The following is a 13,053-nucleotide window of genomic DNA, read 5'->3' as shown; positions in this document are numbered from 1 at the left end:
TGGGGAAGAAAGGGGGGACTTGTCAGAGAAGGAAACCGGGGGAGGGGGGAGAATTAGGGCTGAGTTATGTCGACAGAGAAGGATAGGAGGAAATTGATGGGAAAGGGGTGGGGTGGGGGACAAAAAAGAGAGGTGTTTAGGTTGTCAGGTAAGGGGAGGAGAGAAAGAAGAGGGAGGAATAGAGAGAGGTCAGATAAGGCGAGGGGGAGAAAGGGGGATACTCTGAGGAGGAGGAGGAGGAGGAGGAGGAGAGGAGATTGGATTTATACCCCTCCCTTCACTGCCTAAAGGAGTCTCAGAGCGGCTTACAATCTCCTTTCCCTTCCCCTCCCCAGAACAGACACCCTGGGAGGTGGGTGGGGCCGAGAGAGCTCTTTCGAGAACTGCGCATGAGAGAACAGCTCTGAGAGAACTTGTGACTGACCCAAGGTCGCACTAGCAGCTGCATGTGTGGGGAAGCAAACCCGGTTCTCCCAGATTACAGACCACTGCACAACTCCTAACCACTGCACCAAGGGGAAGAAACAGAGAAGGGGGTAGGTTAACACAGAAGGGGAGGTGGGGGAGAAAAGGGGAAGCTTGTTAGAGAAGGGGGGAGGGAGGAGAAGGAAGCAAAGGGGGAGAAGAGATGCAGCCTCCCTGTAAGTTCCGTCCCTGCTCGTGCCAATATATTCTGCCAGTGTGGTGTAGGGATCAGGGTGTTGGACTGGGATTTTGGAATTCCAGCTGTGGGCCATCGGTCTGCCACAGAAACTTGCAAAGTGATCTTGGGCCAGTCCCGTTCTCTCAGCTCAATCCGCCCCCCCCCTCGGGTTGTTATTGTAAGGATAAAATGGAGGCGGGAAGAACAACGTTGTAAGCCGCTATGGGTCCCTCTTGGGGAGAAAAGTGGGCCTTGAATGTCTAAATAAATAAAATATGGATTTTGTTTTTAAATGCTTGGGGATCCCTGAGGATGTGGGAGGGGCACCTTGCACATGCTTAAAACCATTCCCGGATTTATCTCTGCATATCACAATGAAGAATCTTTGAAACATTAACATTTCCTTCTATCTACAGCCTAGAAATATATATTTTGACATTTCAATACCGCGAATCTGAAGGTGTGCCCCCCCCCGCAAGGTGCCATGCAGTTCTACCTGCCAAATGACACTATTTTCCAGTTTTTGCAAAACTCAGAATATGCTTGCAAAGCAAATACGATTGCAAAAACTAGACAGCTGGAAACATACTCATCAGAGGAATACGGTTGACGGGCCAGCTGTAATTTTAGCAACAAACGTAGCATGTGCCGGCGACAGGTAACAGGTAAGAAAGCAAGGAGATTAATCCCTTACTTGCGGAGATGCTCCAGTAAATAACGGAGGGTGTCCCGGTTGGCTTGGGGGAGGCTCTGGACCAGCCCCACCATCTTGGATACTTTTTCCTTCGGGTCAGACAACTCTACATAGGGAAAGTGGAACAGGCCATTCTTCAGTTGCAGGGGTGGGAAGGATGCACACTGATGGGCAACAGATTCAGGACAGACCAACGAAAGTACTTCTTCACACAATGCATCATTGATGGACAGAATACACAGGATGTCGTGGTGCCACCAGCTAAGATTGCTTTCAGAGGGGGATGAGCTGAATTCATGGAGGAGGAGGTGTAAATGGAGCCTCCGTGTTCAGAAGTACTGTGCCTCTGAATACCACTTGCTGTGAGGCAACAGCTGGGGGATGTTTTGGACTCCCACATTCTTCCTACACGCCTTTCAGGGGCATCTGATCAGCCACTGTGGGAAATAGGATGCTGGAGTGCATGGACTGATCCAGAATGGCTGCTTTTACGTTATTTTCACTTACGGGGACATCACCAGTTCCCAAAGGAGCCAAGAGGCCAGAAATTGGCCTGGGCTTCTGGCCTTCCCACCTGCAGCTCAGGGCTCCTCTTGTGGAATAAATAAGCTGCAGAGAAAAACCATTTGCAGCATATGCAAGGGGAGACTCATGTTCTAGGGCCAAATTAACAGTGCTTACATTGGGTCATTAGCCAGTGGTGTGAGCCTGGCTCTGCAACTTGATTAAGCACCAAGCAACCCTTTGGACATAAATGCATGACTGCCACTAACGTATCATCTTCCTGGTACTGGCAAATCACCTCTGAACGTCACTTGCCTTAAAAACCCTAGGCGGTGTCGCTATTAAGTCAACTGCGGCTTGACAACACTTTCCACCACCAGTGTGTAGTTACCAACCTGAATAGCCCAGACAAGTTGTGAGTTTGTCAGCGCTTGGAAGCTAAGCATGGTTGGCCCTGGTTAGCACTTGGATGGGAGACCAGCAAGGAAGACCAGGGCTGCTGTGCACAGGAAGGCAACGGTAAATCACCTCTGCTCATCTCTTGCCTTGAAAACCCTTAAGGGGGCACCATTAATCGATTGCAACGATGGTAAAGTAAAGTAAAGGTAAAGGGTTCCCTTGCTCGAAAGCCAGTCGAGTCCGACTCTAGGGTTGCAGTGCTCATCTCCGTTTCCAAGCCGAAGAGCCAGCGCTGTCCGAAGACGTTTCCGTGGTCATGTGGCCGGCATGACTAAACACCAAGGCTCATGGAACGCTGTTACCACTGAAGTGGTACCTATTTATCTACTTGCAGTATCTTGCTTTTGAACTGCTAGGTTGGCAGGAGCTGGAACTAGAGATGGGAGCTCACTCCATAATATGGCAAGTCGAGTCTCGAACTGCTCAACTACTGACCTTCCACAGCCTGCAGTTCAGCGTCTTAACCACTTGAGCCACCGCAGCTCCTATCTTGATGGTACTTACTTGTTATTAATGTGTAGTTGAAAAAACTAATACATTTCCATACCCCATTCACCACCGCTGCTTACGGGAAGTAGGGATTTGCTAATGGGATGATACTGAATCTCCTCACATTAAGAACATAAGAAACGCCAATGTTGGATCAGGCCAAAGGCCCATCCAGTCCAACACTCTGTCACACAGTGGCCAAAAATACCAGGTGCCCATCAGGAGGTCCAGCAGTGGGAGAAGGACACTAGAAGCCCTCCCACTGTTGCCCCCCCCCCACCACCAAGAGTACAGAGCATCACTTGCCCCAGACCGAGAGATCCTATCTATACCTTGTGCCTAATAGCCACTGATGAACCTCTGCTCCATGTGCTTATCTATTTCCCTTTTGAAGCCGCCCAGGCTTGTAGCCGCCACCACCTCCTGTGGCAGTGAATCCCATGTGTTAATCACACATCCCCACCCTTTGATTCTGGGAAGATACACGAGGGGACGCAGCATTAAATGCTGGTTCAGCCATCTGCCTTGCTCCCCTTTCCCGTGCTTCAGGTGGGCCATCGGTGTTTTTAAGAAACACATTTTAAGTACTGTATATACACTTAAGCATACAAACATTCACTCTTAGCTTTATTTTTTAGAAACTGCAACCATTTCAAAATAAGTTGCAAAATGGCTGCAGGGATTAAGATGTGTGTTAATAATAATAATAATAGTAGTAGTAGTAGTAGTAGTAGTAGTAGTAGTAGTAGTAGTAGTAGTAGTAGTAGTAGTAGTAGTAGTAGTAGTAGTAGTAGTAATATAATCACTGTCCAGTTGGGGTCTTCCATAGATGGTTTTTTCATGGTTTAATGTGCTGCTGAAGTACAGAGTAAGATTTTCAGCATCAAAAACTGCCCTGCGTCAGAAAACTCGGAGGTTAAGACACTGAGCTGCAGACCAGAAGGTCTGCAGGTCAGCAGTTCGAGACCCGAGTGTCGCGTGACGGAGGGAGCTCCTGTCTCTGGCCCCAGCTCCTGCCAACCTAGCAGTTCGAAAGGAAGAAACTGCAAGTAGATAAATAGGTACTGCTTCAGTGGGAAGGTAACAGCGTTCTGTGCGCCTCGGCGTTTAGTCATGCCAGCCACATGACCACGGAGAAGTCTTTAGACAGCGCTGAAATGGAGATGAGCACCGCCCCCTAGAGTCGGATTCAACTAGTTTTCAAGCAAGGGAAACCTTTATCTTTACTGATGAGAGAGCTTTCAAACTACACCTTACAGCTCTTAACATGTGACATCTATCTTCACCCTGACCTTATGCACTGATGCTGCATCCATGTTCAAGATGTGGCTGTGCCCTAGCCAGAATTGTTGGGCCAGAAAAAAACGTAGGTTTTCTAGCAGAAGCAAATGATCTATGCAAGACACGTGATCTATCCTATATACCTATGGACACATGATGCTGCCTTAGACTGAATCAGATCCTCGATCCGTCCCACTCAGTATGGTCTATTCCGATTGGCCACAGCTCTCCAGAGCCTCGGGTGATAACAATCTTTCCCAGGACCTGCTATTTGAGATCCTTTAACTACAGATTCCAGAAATGATCCTGGGACCTTCCGCATACCAAGCAGATATTCTTCCACTGAGCTATGGCTTCTCTCCTATTCTGGACCCTATTCTGCACTAGAATTTAGTAGCATCTGAAAAGGTGCTAAGAGGGTTTGGGGGAGATCATTTTTCTTCTGCGGAGAATATTAATGCAAGTTCATTTATATCCCGTTAGCGTGTTTTTCCTGAGCTGAGCTCTGATGCTGAAAACAAGGATCTTCAACCCTGACTCAGGCCCGTATCGTGCACACTGGTTGCTGTGACAAAGGAAAAGGAATTGGAAAGGCACTTACTGGCAGCATCCATGAATTCATCAAAAAGGCTGTATGGTATCAGAGGTTCAGGGAGCTCCCGGAAGAAAAGCTTGAGGGCCCCAGTGATCACGTGCACATCGTCCCACTGAGGGTCGGAAAGACGCAACTTATCCTCTGGTGGGGGTAAACAGCAGAGTCAGTGTGGACAGAGGTACCCGAGGGGTCACAGCAGGCCCCTGAGCTCAGCACCTATGTCTTGCAGAATAGATCAGACCCCAGATTAATGCACCAGATAGTAGCTATCACCCTCTGGTTCCATCCTCGCTTGTTGCTAATGCAGAGCTGGATCTAGAGTGCCAGGATTCTTAAAAAAGATTTAAGAGCATAAGAGAAACCATCTTGGATCAGGCCAATGGCCTCTTTAGTCCAACACTCTGTGTCACAAAGTGGCCAAAACCCAGGTGCCGTCAGGAGGTCCACCAGTGGGGCCAGAACTCCAAGAAGCCCTCCCACTATTTCCCCCAAAGCACCAAGAATACAGAACATCACTGCTCCAGACATAATGTTCCATCTATACCTTGCGGCTAATGGCCTCTCCTCCGTAGAATCCGTCTCAGAGGCTCTTATGCCCCACCTATTCCCTGTCCTGCACAAAGGAACTGTGAGGTCCGGAGAATGCTTTAAAAAGCAGACACGCCTTAAATCCATTTTGAATATATATTTCTGAAGACAACAAAATGTTTCACGCGTTGCTTAACTGCAGAAACCTCCCCTGTTTGTAATGTAATTGAATGTTCCAAAGTTCCCTCTCCATCTCAGGTTCAAGGAAGACCCCAAAGCTTAGGATAATTATGTGGGGTCCTGGCACAGAAACAGCCATGTGTCTTGTTCTTTTGAGTATCCAGCCAGAAGGAAAAGTCCTGCATGACTCAAAAGCTTGCATACTGCATTCAAAATACCAGTTGGTCGAAGAGTGTCAGATAGACACTCTTGACCATCTCACTTGCTCTAAGGGACCAGTGTAGCTGCCAGGATCTATCATACAGACACAAAGGGAACCAAGATGCACCCGACGTTACCTTGGCTACGCTGCTCCGGAAAAACATAGCGACCGTCCGATGTCACTGCTCGCTCTGCAAGGCAACATAATAGTTACAGAGGGTCACGTGGGAAAAGGGAAGGCCGATGTGGCATTTTAACACTGAACACGGTGGGTCCTTCACATATGGTGTGATCCTGGCTTCAGAACTTGCCTCGCATACATAACTATCAGCAAATCAAATGCTGGTTCGCATTTTTTAAAAGTCACAAAAGCAAAATGGCCTGGCGATTGGGCGGCGGACAGGTGTTCCTGATGGCATGGTCACTAGGCAGTAAGTGTCTTCCACCCATGGCTCTTCCCCCAGTTCAGTCAACCATGAAAAGAACATGCAGGCCAATATTTCCGAAGCTCAATCAGGACTGAAAAGGGTACATTTGAAACGAACGTAGTGGGAGATGCAGTCAGACTGGCCCTACTGCTCTTCAAATCTGTCCTTACCCAAAGCAAAGCACTGTAGGGGAAGAGATGGCTTGGAGACTTTGCGTCTCCTTCCCCTTCAACTTCCTTCCCTGCTTACTCCCACCCCCCACCCCCAGATATCACTGTAAACACTCACCACGATCAACTATGAATCTCAGCTTCTGAATAACGGCCAAGTTCCCACTGACTCTGTAGATACCGTCCACATCCAGACCTGGAAAGGGAGGGAGGGAGGTCATTATGAATTCTACGAACCTTTTGCGACTGCTGGGATGCACATAGGAGTGTACTGTCAGGTCAGGGGAAAACATAGCAGCCAAAATGGGGCTTTAGGTAAAGGGTTCTCCGAGCTGTGTTCAAAGAACTACTAAGCTCACTTACCTCTCTGTTCGACTTCCTCCACACACTGCTGAACAAAGCGTGGCACTGTGCCCCCTTCCCGATGGCACAGGGCTTCCAGGCGGCAGCCAAAGACCTGGTCTAAGGATAAAAAGGACAGGGGCTTAGCAGGGTGGGATAGGATGACATAATATGGGAAGCCCTGCTGTGCATTCGTGTCAGAACCCACAGCTTACAACGAAGTACACACATTCAGGAACGGTTATACTTTTATTGCAAAGCTATAGATGCAGTAACACAGGCACTGTTAAGAATGGCGGTAACCCATTGAGCATAATAGGATATAGGGCATGGGCCAAGGAGCTGCGGTGACTCAAGTGGTGAAGACGCTGAACTACAGGCTGTGGAAGGTCGGCAGTTCAGCAGTTCGAGACCCGAGTGCGCAGCATGACGGAGTGAGCTCCCGTCTCTAGTTCCAGCTCCTGCCAACCTAGCAGTTCGAAAGCAAGAAATTGCAAGTAGATAAATAGGTACCACTTTGGTGGGAAGGTAACAGCGTTCCGTGCGCCTTGGTGTTTAGTCATGCCGGCCACATGACCACGGAAACGTCTTCGGACAGCGCTGGAGGACTTTGAATTCCACTAATCAAAGGAGACCCAGAATCCTGCGATCTTCCATGGATGGTTCGCTGGAGCCTCCCTTAGTTGCAGAAAGGGGGCCTGGGGATGTTTTCCAACCCAGCCTGGCTTTCAAGGGGTCATTTCCTGCAGGAGCGCACAGGAGCGGAGCTCCGGCAGTAAGGAGCTCAGGGGGCGGGCACATGCAACAAGCCCCGCCCCCTGCTCCCAGCAGCCCTCAGTCCGGCCATGAGGAGCAAGAAGCAGCCAGGTATGTTGCAGAGCCCCCCCCCCCCGTGTGTTAAGGCAGAACCACCAGGCCACAGGGCGGACCCAGCAAGATTTCTGTCCTGTTTGCACTTCTGTGCCAAGGCAACAAAGGGGAAGGGGGTCAGGGCATCAGTGAGCAGCGCCAGGATAGGGCAGACAGATGCCCTTCTCACAAACCTCCACATCACTCACGCCTGCTTCCACAGCACAGGCAACTTTTCCCACCCCTGTGTGGAAGCAGCAAAAGTCAGTACTGTCAGCTTTAACTGACAGTGCCTATACAGAGTCTCAGGCAGAGGTCTTTCACATCACTTATTGCCTGATCCTTTCAAGTGGAGGTGCTGGGGACTGAACCTGGGACCTTCCACATACCGAGCAGATGCTCTGCCACTGAGCCACAATGCCTCCCTTTCTCAAAATATACAGACATCTGTGGCATCAGGGGTGGTTCCCACTTTGCATGGGGGCAGATTTCGACTTTTCCAGGGTTTCACTCGACGCATTAAGTAACACGGGTTTGTCCAGCCAGCACTCAACAGACTCAGCACATGTGCGCTGGGCAGTGGCAGTGTGACAAGACCGTCTCAGAAAATGTATTCTCTGAACTTAGCCCATGGTGGTTGCCACCAGAGGCTGAGGTCTTGGACATTCACCTCGAATCAGTCCTTTTTCTTGTAAACTCCGCAGCGGTGGCCGCTTGGCAATGAACCGTCTCAGCTTGCTCTTGACCCGTTTCTTGTAGACTCTGTCAGGACTTGAAGGTGCTAAGAATGGGGAAAGGGAGGAGATGAGAGAAGGAGGTGAAGCCGCTACAATACACAAATTCCTTGAAGCTGCCCCCTGCCAAGTCAGTCCACGGGTCTATCAAAGGTGGCCCCAGCTCCACTTTTCCTTCCCAACTGCAGGGAGGTGTTTTTTTTAAACCAATCCCCTCCCCCCTCATGCAATGGTAGCTACAATCAGGGGTCCTTTCCTACAGGAGCGGAGCTCCGGCAGTAAAGAGCCCAGGGGGTAGACACATGCAACAAGCCCCACCCCCTGCTCCCAGCAGCCCTCAGTCAGAGCAAGAAGCAGCCAGGTAAGTTGCAGAGCCCCCCCCCCGGTCCCCCAGTCCAAAACAGTCCAGTGGCACCTTTAAGACCAAGTTTTATGCAGGTAGAAGCTCTCCCTCCTCTGCAAGGACAGATCTGCACGTTCCCCCCCTCCCAATAGCTAGCAATCCAAAACAGTCCAGTGGCACCTGAGCGGTGGGTGTTGCCTTCTGACACACTTCCGGTGATGTCAGGGGGTGTGGCATATGCAAATAAGTTATGCTAATGAGTTATGCTAATGAGCCCCTGCACCTCTTTTTCTACGAAATGACCCCTGGCTACAATCCCAAAAACTTCATAGGATTCTTCATCCCCCTGATCAGCTTAGCCCATACCTGCCGAGGTCTCACTCTTTTGGCACCCCAATTCCTCTTCCTCGTCGTAGCTGAGATCCACCAGGTCTGCACTGCCTGCCCGGCAGAGGGGATACAGAAGAGGCTCATCCAGAGGATTCTCTTCATCCTGGAGAGGGAAAGACCGGAAAGATGAGGGGACAAAATAGGTTCTTGTAAATGTAGCTCTGACCTGGACTGCCCGGGCTAGCCCGATCTGGTCAGATCTTGGAAGCTAAGCAGGGCCGGCCCTGGTTAGGACTTCGGCGGTGGGAGACTGACAAGGAAGTTGCTAAGCAGAGGCAGGCAATGGAAAACCACCCCTAGTTCATCTCCGGCCTGGCAAATCCTAAAGGGCCACCGTACGTCAGCTGCGACTTGACAACACTTTCCACCACCAAACTTGCTTAATTTTGTATTCTTAATTTTGCATTTTGTACTCGTCTTGTGGGGCTGTGGTGGCTCAAGTGGTTAAGACGCTGAACTGCAGGCTGTGGAAGGTCAGTAGTTCAGCAGTTCAAGACCCAGGGTGCCGAATGACGGAGTGAGCTCCCGTCTCTAGTTCCAGCTCCTGCCAACCTAGCAGTTCGAAAGCAAGAAATTGCAAGTAGATCAATAGGTACCACTTCGGTGGGAAGATAACAGTGTTCCGTGCACCTTGGTGTTTAGTCATGCCGGCCACATGACCACAGAAACGTCTTCGGACAGCGCTGGCTCTTCGGCTTTGAAACGGAGATGAGCACCGTAACCCTAGAGTCGGATTCGACTGGCTTTCGAGCAAGGGAACCTTTACCTTTACCTTTTACTCATCTTGTATTCTGAACAGTGTGCCGTTTCTGTGGGTCAGAGTCCTCGGTTAAGAGGGCACCCGTTGGCCAAATACTTGCGATCTGATTCATCCTTGACCCCTAAACCTGACTATGCATATTCTACCAAGTCAAACTGTTGGCCTACCAAGGTCTGTACCATCTCCTCTGACCGGCAGCAGTTCTCCAGTGTCTTGGTCCGAAGGCGTTTGCATTACCTGCTGCCTGATCCTTTTGGCTGGAGATGCTGGGGGTTGAGCCTGGGACCACCTGCATGCAAAGCAGATGACTGCCACTCAGCCACGGCAAACCCCCTTTGATAATGAAGCTACCTTATACTGAATCAGACTCCTGGTTTATCAAGGTCCGTATTATCTGCTCTGACTGGCAAAAGCTCTCCGGGTCCTCAGGCAGAGCTCTTTGACCTCAACTATTACCTGATCCTTTCCACTGGAGATGCTGGGGAGTGAACCTGGGGCCTTCCACATACAAAACAAATGACAGCTAGTTTGGTGTAGTAGTTAGGAGCGTGGACTCTAATCTGGGAGAACCGGGTTTGATTCCCCACTACTCCGCGTGCAGCTGCCAGTGTGACCTTGGGTCAGTCACAAGTTCTCTCAGAGCTGTTCTCTCATGAGCAGTCCTCGAATGAGCTCTCCCAGCCCTATCTACCTCACAGGGTGTCTGTTGTGGGGAGGGGAAGGGAAAGGAAACTGTAAGACACTCTGAGAATCCTTCGGATAGTGAAGGGTGGAGTATAAATCCAATCTCTTCTACTCTCCCCTACCATGGCCCTTCCCTGTATGTTTCCAACAATGTTTAGTAGTTCCTACATTGTGCAGGGGGTTGGACTAGATGACCATGGAGGTCCCTTCCAACTCTATGATTCTATGACTCTTGGTACTCTCCTTTCATTCCAGACCTTGCTTGACCCCAGTTTCAGCTTTGTGGCCAAGCCACACTGTCCTGGATTAGGGCTGCAAAACAGCACAGGCCAAGATGGCATGAGTCCTGCCAGTCCACTCTTTCTGACACATCTCATCTCCTGGACATCACTGTCAGTATCTTCAAGGGCCAAACTACACATTGCTGGAGTGGGTACCTGCTGCCTTCTCTACCAGTGATAACTGCAGCTGGGTGGGTACTTTTTGGCTGGTAAAAAGGGGAAAAGCTATCCACCACAGCTGTAGTCCAGACTCAAACCATATACAAACAGGGCTGCTTTTGAGGGTTCAAAAAGCACGCTGGAAGATATGATCATGGGATCTCCAACATAACATGCCACTCTGCCCTGAAGCAGAAGGTTTATATCAGGGGTCCCCAACCTTTTTATGTCTACGAGCACCTTTGGAGGTCTGGCATAATATGGTGGGCACAACAGCAGGAGGAGGAGGAGGAGAGTTGGATTTATACCCCACCCTTCACTCAGAGTCTCAGAGCACCTTACAATCTCCTTCCCCTCCCCACAACAGACACCCTGTGAGATAGGTAGGGCTGAGAGAGTTCTTTCGAGAATTGCTCTTGAGAGAACAGCTCTGAGAGAACTGTGGCTTGCCCAAGGTCAGCCAGCATCTGCATGTGGAGGAGTGGGGAATCAAACCCAGTTCTCCCAGATTTGAGTCTGCGCTTTTAACCGCTACACCAAACTGGCTCCCAAAATAGCGGCCATAAAATGGCTGCCGCAGCCTACCTTCCGTCACACGGTGAAGATCCTTGTGCAGTAGTGACAGCTGCTGCCAAAGCAACGTTTTTAGAAATCTGCACAGCCAAACAGATTTCCAACGGCCTATCAGAAGCCTTCCTGGTCAAAAGCCCTACCCACTTTCTAGAAACAGTTGACAGGTGCCTAGAAAGGTGGTGGTGGGTGCCAGGGTGCCCATGGGCACCACGTTGGAGACCCCTGGTTTATACCGCAATGCAACCACAGGAATCTGCAGGTGACTTCACACCTGATGCTACCGCTGAGATCAAGGATTCAGATCCACCAAAAAAGGAACTGTAGTAGGAGTCATCTCACTTGCCCCTTCATCCCTCTGTAAGCTCCACACGGAGACCATCTAGCAATGCTGAAGTGCACAGCTTCCGCCTTTGAAATGTCTGCAAGCTGATGAATGAGGCTTGAATGAATCTAGCTGGCAGATTACTTCAGAGCTCAGTTGGGCTCCGGCCCTTGTCAAAGCAACATCTGCTCTGCATTAGAGCTCTCCTAGGTCCTGAACGGGCTGCTCCTGGCATGTTACCTGCTACTGGACATCTTCTACAGGCCCAGGCTTTGCTCAGCCGCTTAGGGTTATGTGTGACCCAAGCTGGGTCGGGGCTCCCCCAACGCAGCTAGCAGTACATGCAACATCAGGGGAACCGTGTTTCCGAGAGCTGCAGGGCCACTTCCTGCTTGCAAGCATGGCATGGGGAAAGAAGGAGTTTCATCGTTCCCTCCTGTGCCATTTTCTCGAGCTGAAACAGCCATGGGGGAGCCATATGCCCCGTTCTGGAGTTTCCCATGTCACAGTCAGAATACATATAATATCATAACTGGGTTCACACATCATGCTTCTTTTTCGCCATCAAGTCATAGCTGACTTATGGTGACCCCGCGGGGTTTTCAAGGTGAGAGTTGTTCAGAGGTGACTTGCCATTGCTTTCCTCTGCACGGCGACCCTGATAAACCTTGGCGGTCTCCCATCCAAATACTAACCAGGGCCGACCCTGCTTAGCTTCTGAGATGTGATGAGAATGGGCTACCCTGGGCTATCCAAGTCAAGACACGTAACGCTTCATTGAGCCCTTATGATCTCCCAGCTGGGTCAGAATAAGTTTCTTGGCAGCTCCTCCCCACTTGCGGCTTCCGCTCACCAGCCTCCGGATGACTCCTTTGATAGCTTGATACCAGTCTTGGCTGATAACTTCACTATCTGATTGCAAAAGATATTCATTGCCGGTCACTGTGCGGAACTGTGGATACAAGGAAAAAGGGAGTAGCCATGTTAGGGTAGGTGGGGTGTTCCTCTCGCGTCCACTATTCTTTCTTTCTTGTGGGCATGATTTGATTATTGGAGGGGGAAAGTGTGTAAGAAAACAGAAGACCGATTAAGAAGATGACTTTCCGTCTTAGGAATGGGTCAGTTCGGTCCTGTGGCTGCATTTGAACAGAGCCCGTGGAGAGGGGATTCCTGAGACCCACTCCCCAGGAAAACCAAGCCACACGTACATATGAAGCTGTCTTACATGGAATCAGACTATTGGTCCATCAATTGGTCAATCAGACTATTGGTCCACTGACTGTCTACTCAGACTGGCAGTGGCTCTCCAGGAGCTCGGGCAGAGGGCTTTCACGTCACCTACTATGCAATCCTCTTCACTGGAGGCGCTGGGGATTAAACCTGGGATGTTCTGCATGCCAAGCAGATGTTCTACCGCTGAGTGACAGTCAGAACGCATTCTCCG

At 50.2% G+C, this 13,053-nt stretch overlaps 1 protein-coding gene across 1 annotated transcript in view; it reads right to left on the bottom strand.

Moving 5' to 3' along the window:
* The window catches only part of LOC107112912 (rho GTPase-activating protein 9-like), a gene marked incomplete at its 5' end in the record, with an annotated part of 15,773 nt that overhangs the window by 1,824 nt on the left and 896 nt on the right, over positions 1-13,053 (bottom strand). The window contains 8 exons of the mRNA XM_015414120.1: positions 1,338-1,443; positions 4,672-4,806; positions 5,712-5,765; positions 6,291-6,368; positions 6,536-6,634; positions 8,034-8,144; positions 8,807-8,933; positions 12,463-12,561. Coding sequence (XP_015269606.1) covers positions 1,338-1,443; positions 4,672-4,806; positions 5,712-5,765; positions 6,291-6,368; positions 6,536-6,634; positions 8,034-8,144; positions 8,807-8,933; positions 12,463-12,561 — 809 coding nt within the window. The remainder of the gene's footprint in view (positions 1-1,337; positions 1,444-4,671; positions 4,807-5,711; positions 5,766-6,290; positions 6,369-6,535; positions 6,635-8,033; positions 8,145-8,806; positions 8,934-12,462; positions 12,562-13,053) is intronic.

This window comes from Gekko japonicus, unplaced genomic scaffold (assembly GCF_001447785.1).
Source record: "Gekko japonicus isolate JY-2015 unplaced genomic scaffold, Gekko_japonicus_V1.1 scaffold4019, whole genome shotgun sequence".
NCBI lineage: Eukaryota > Metazoa > Chordata > Lepidosauria > Squamata > Gekkonidae > Gekko > Gekko japonicus.
Note: the sequence above shows the minus strand (reverse complement) of the source record. Positions and strands in the feature narration are given on the sequence as shown.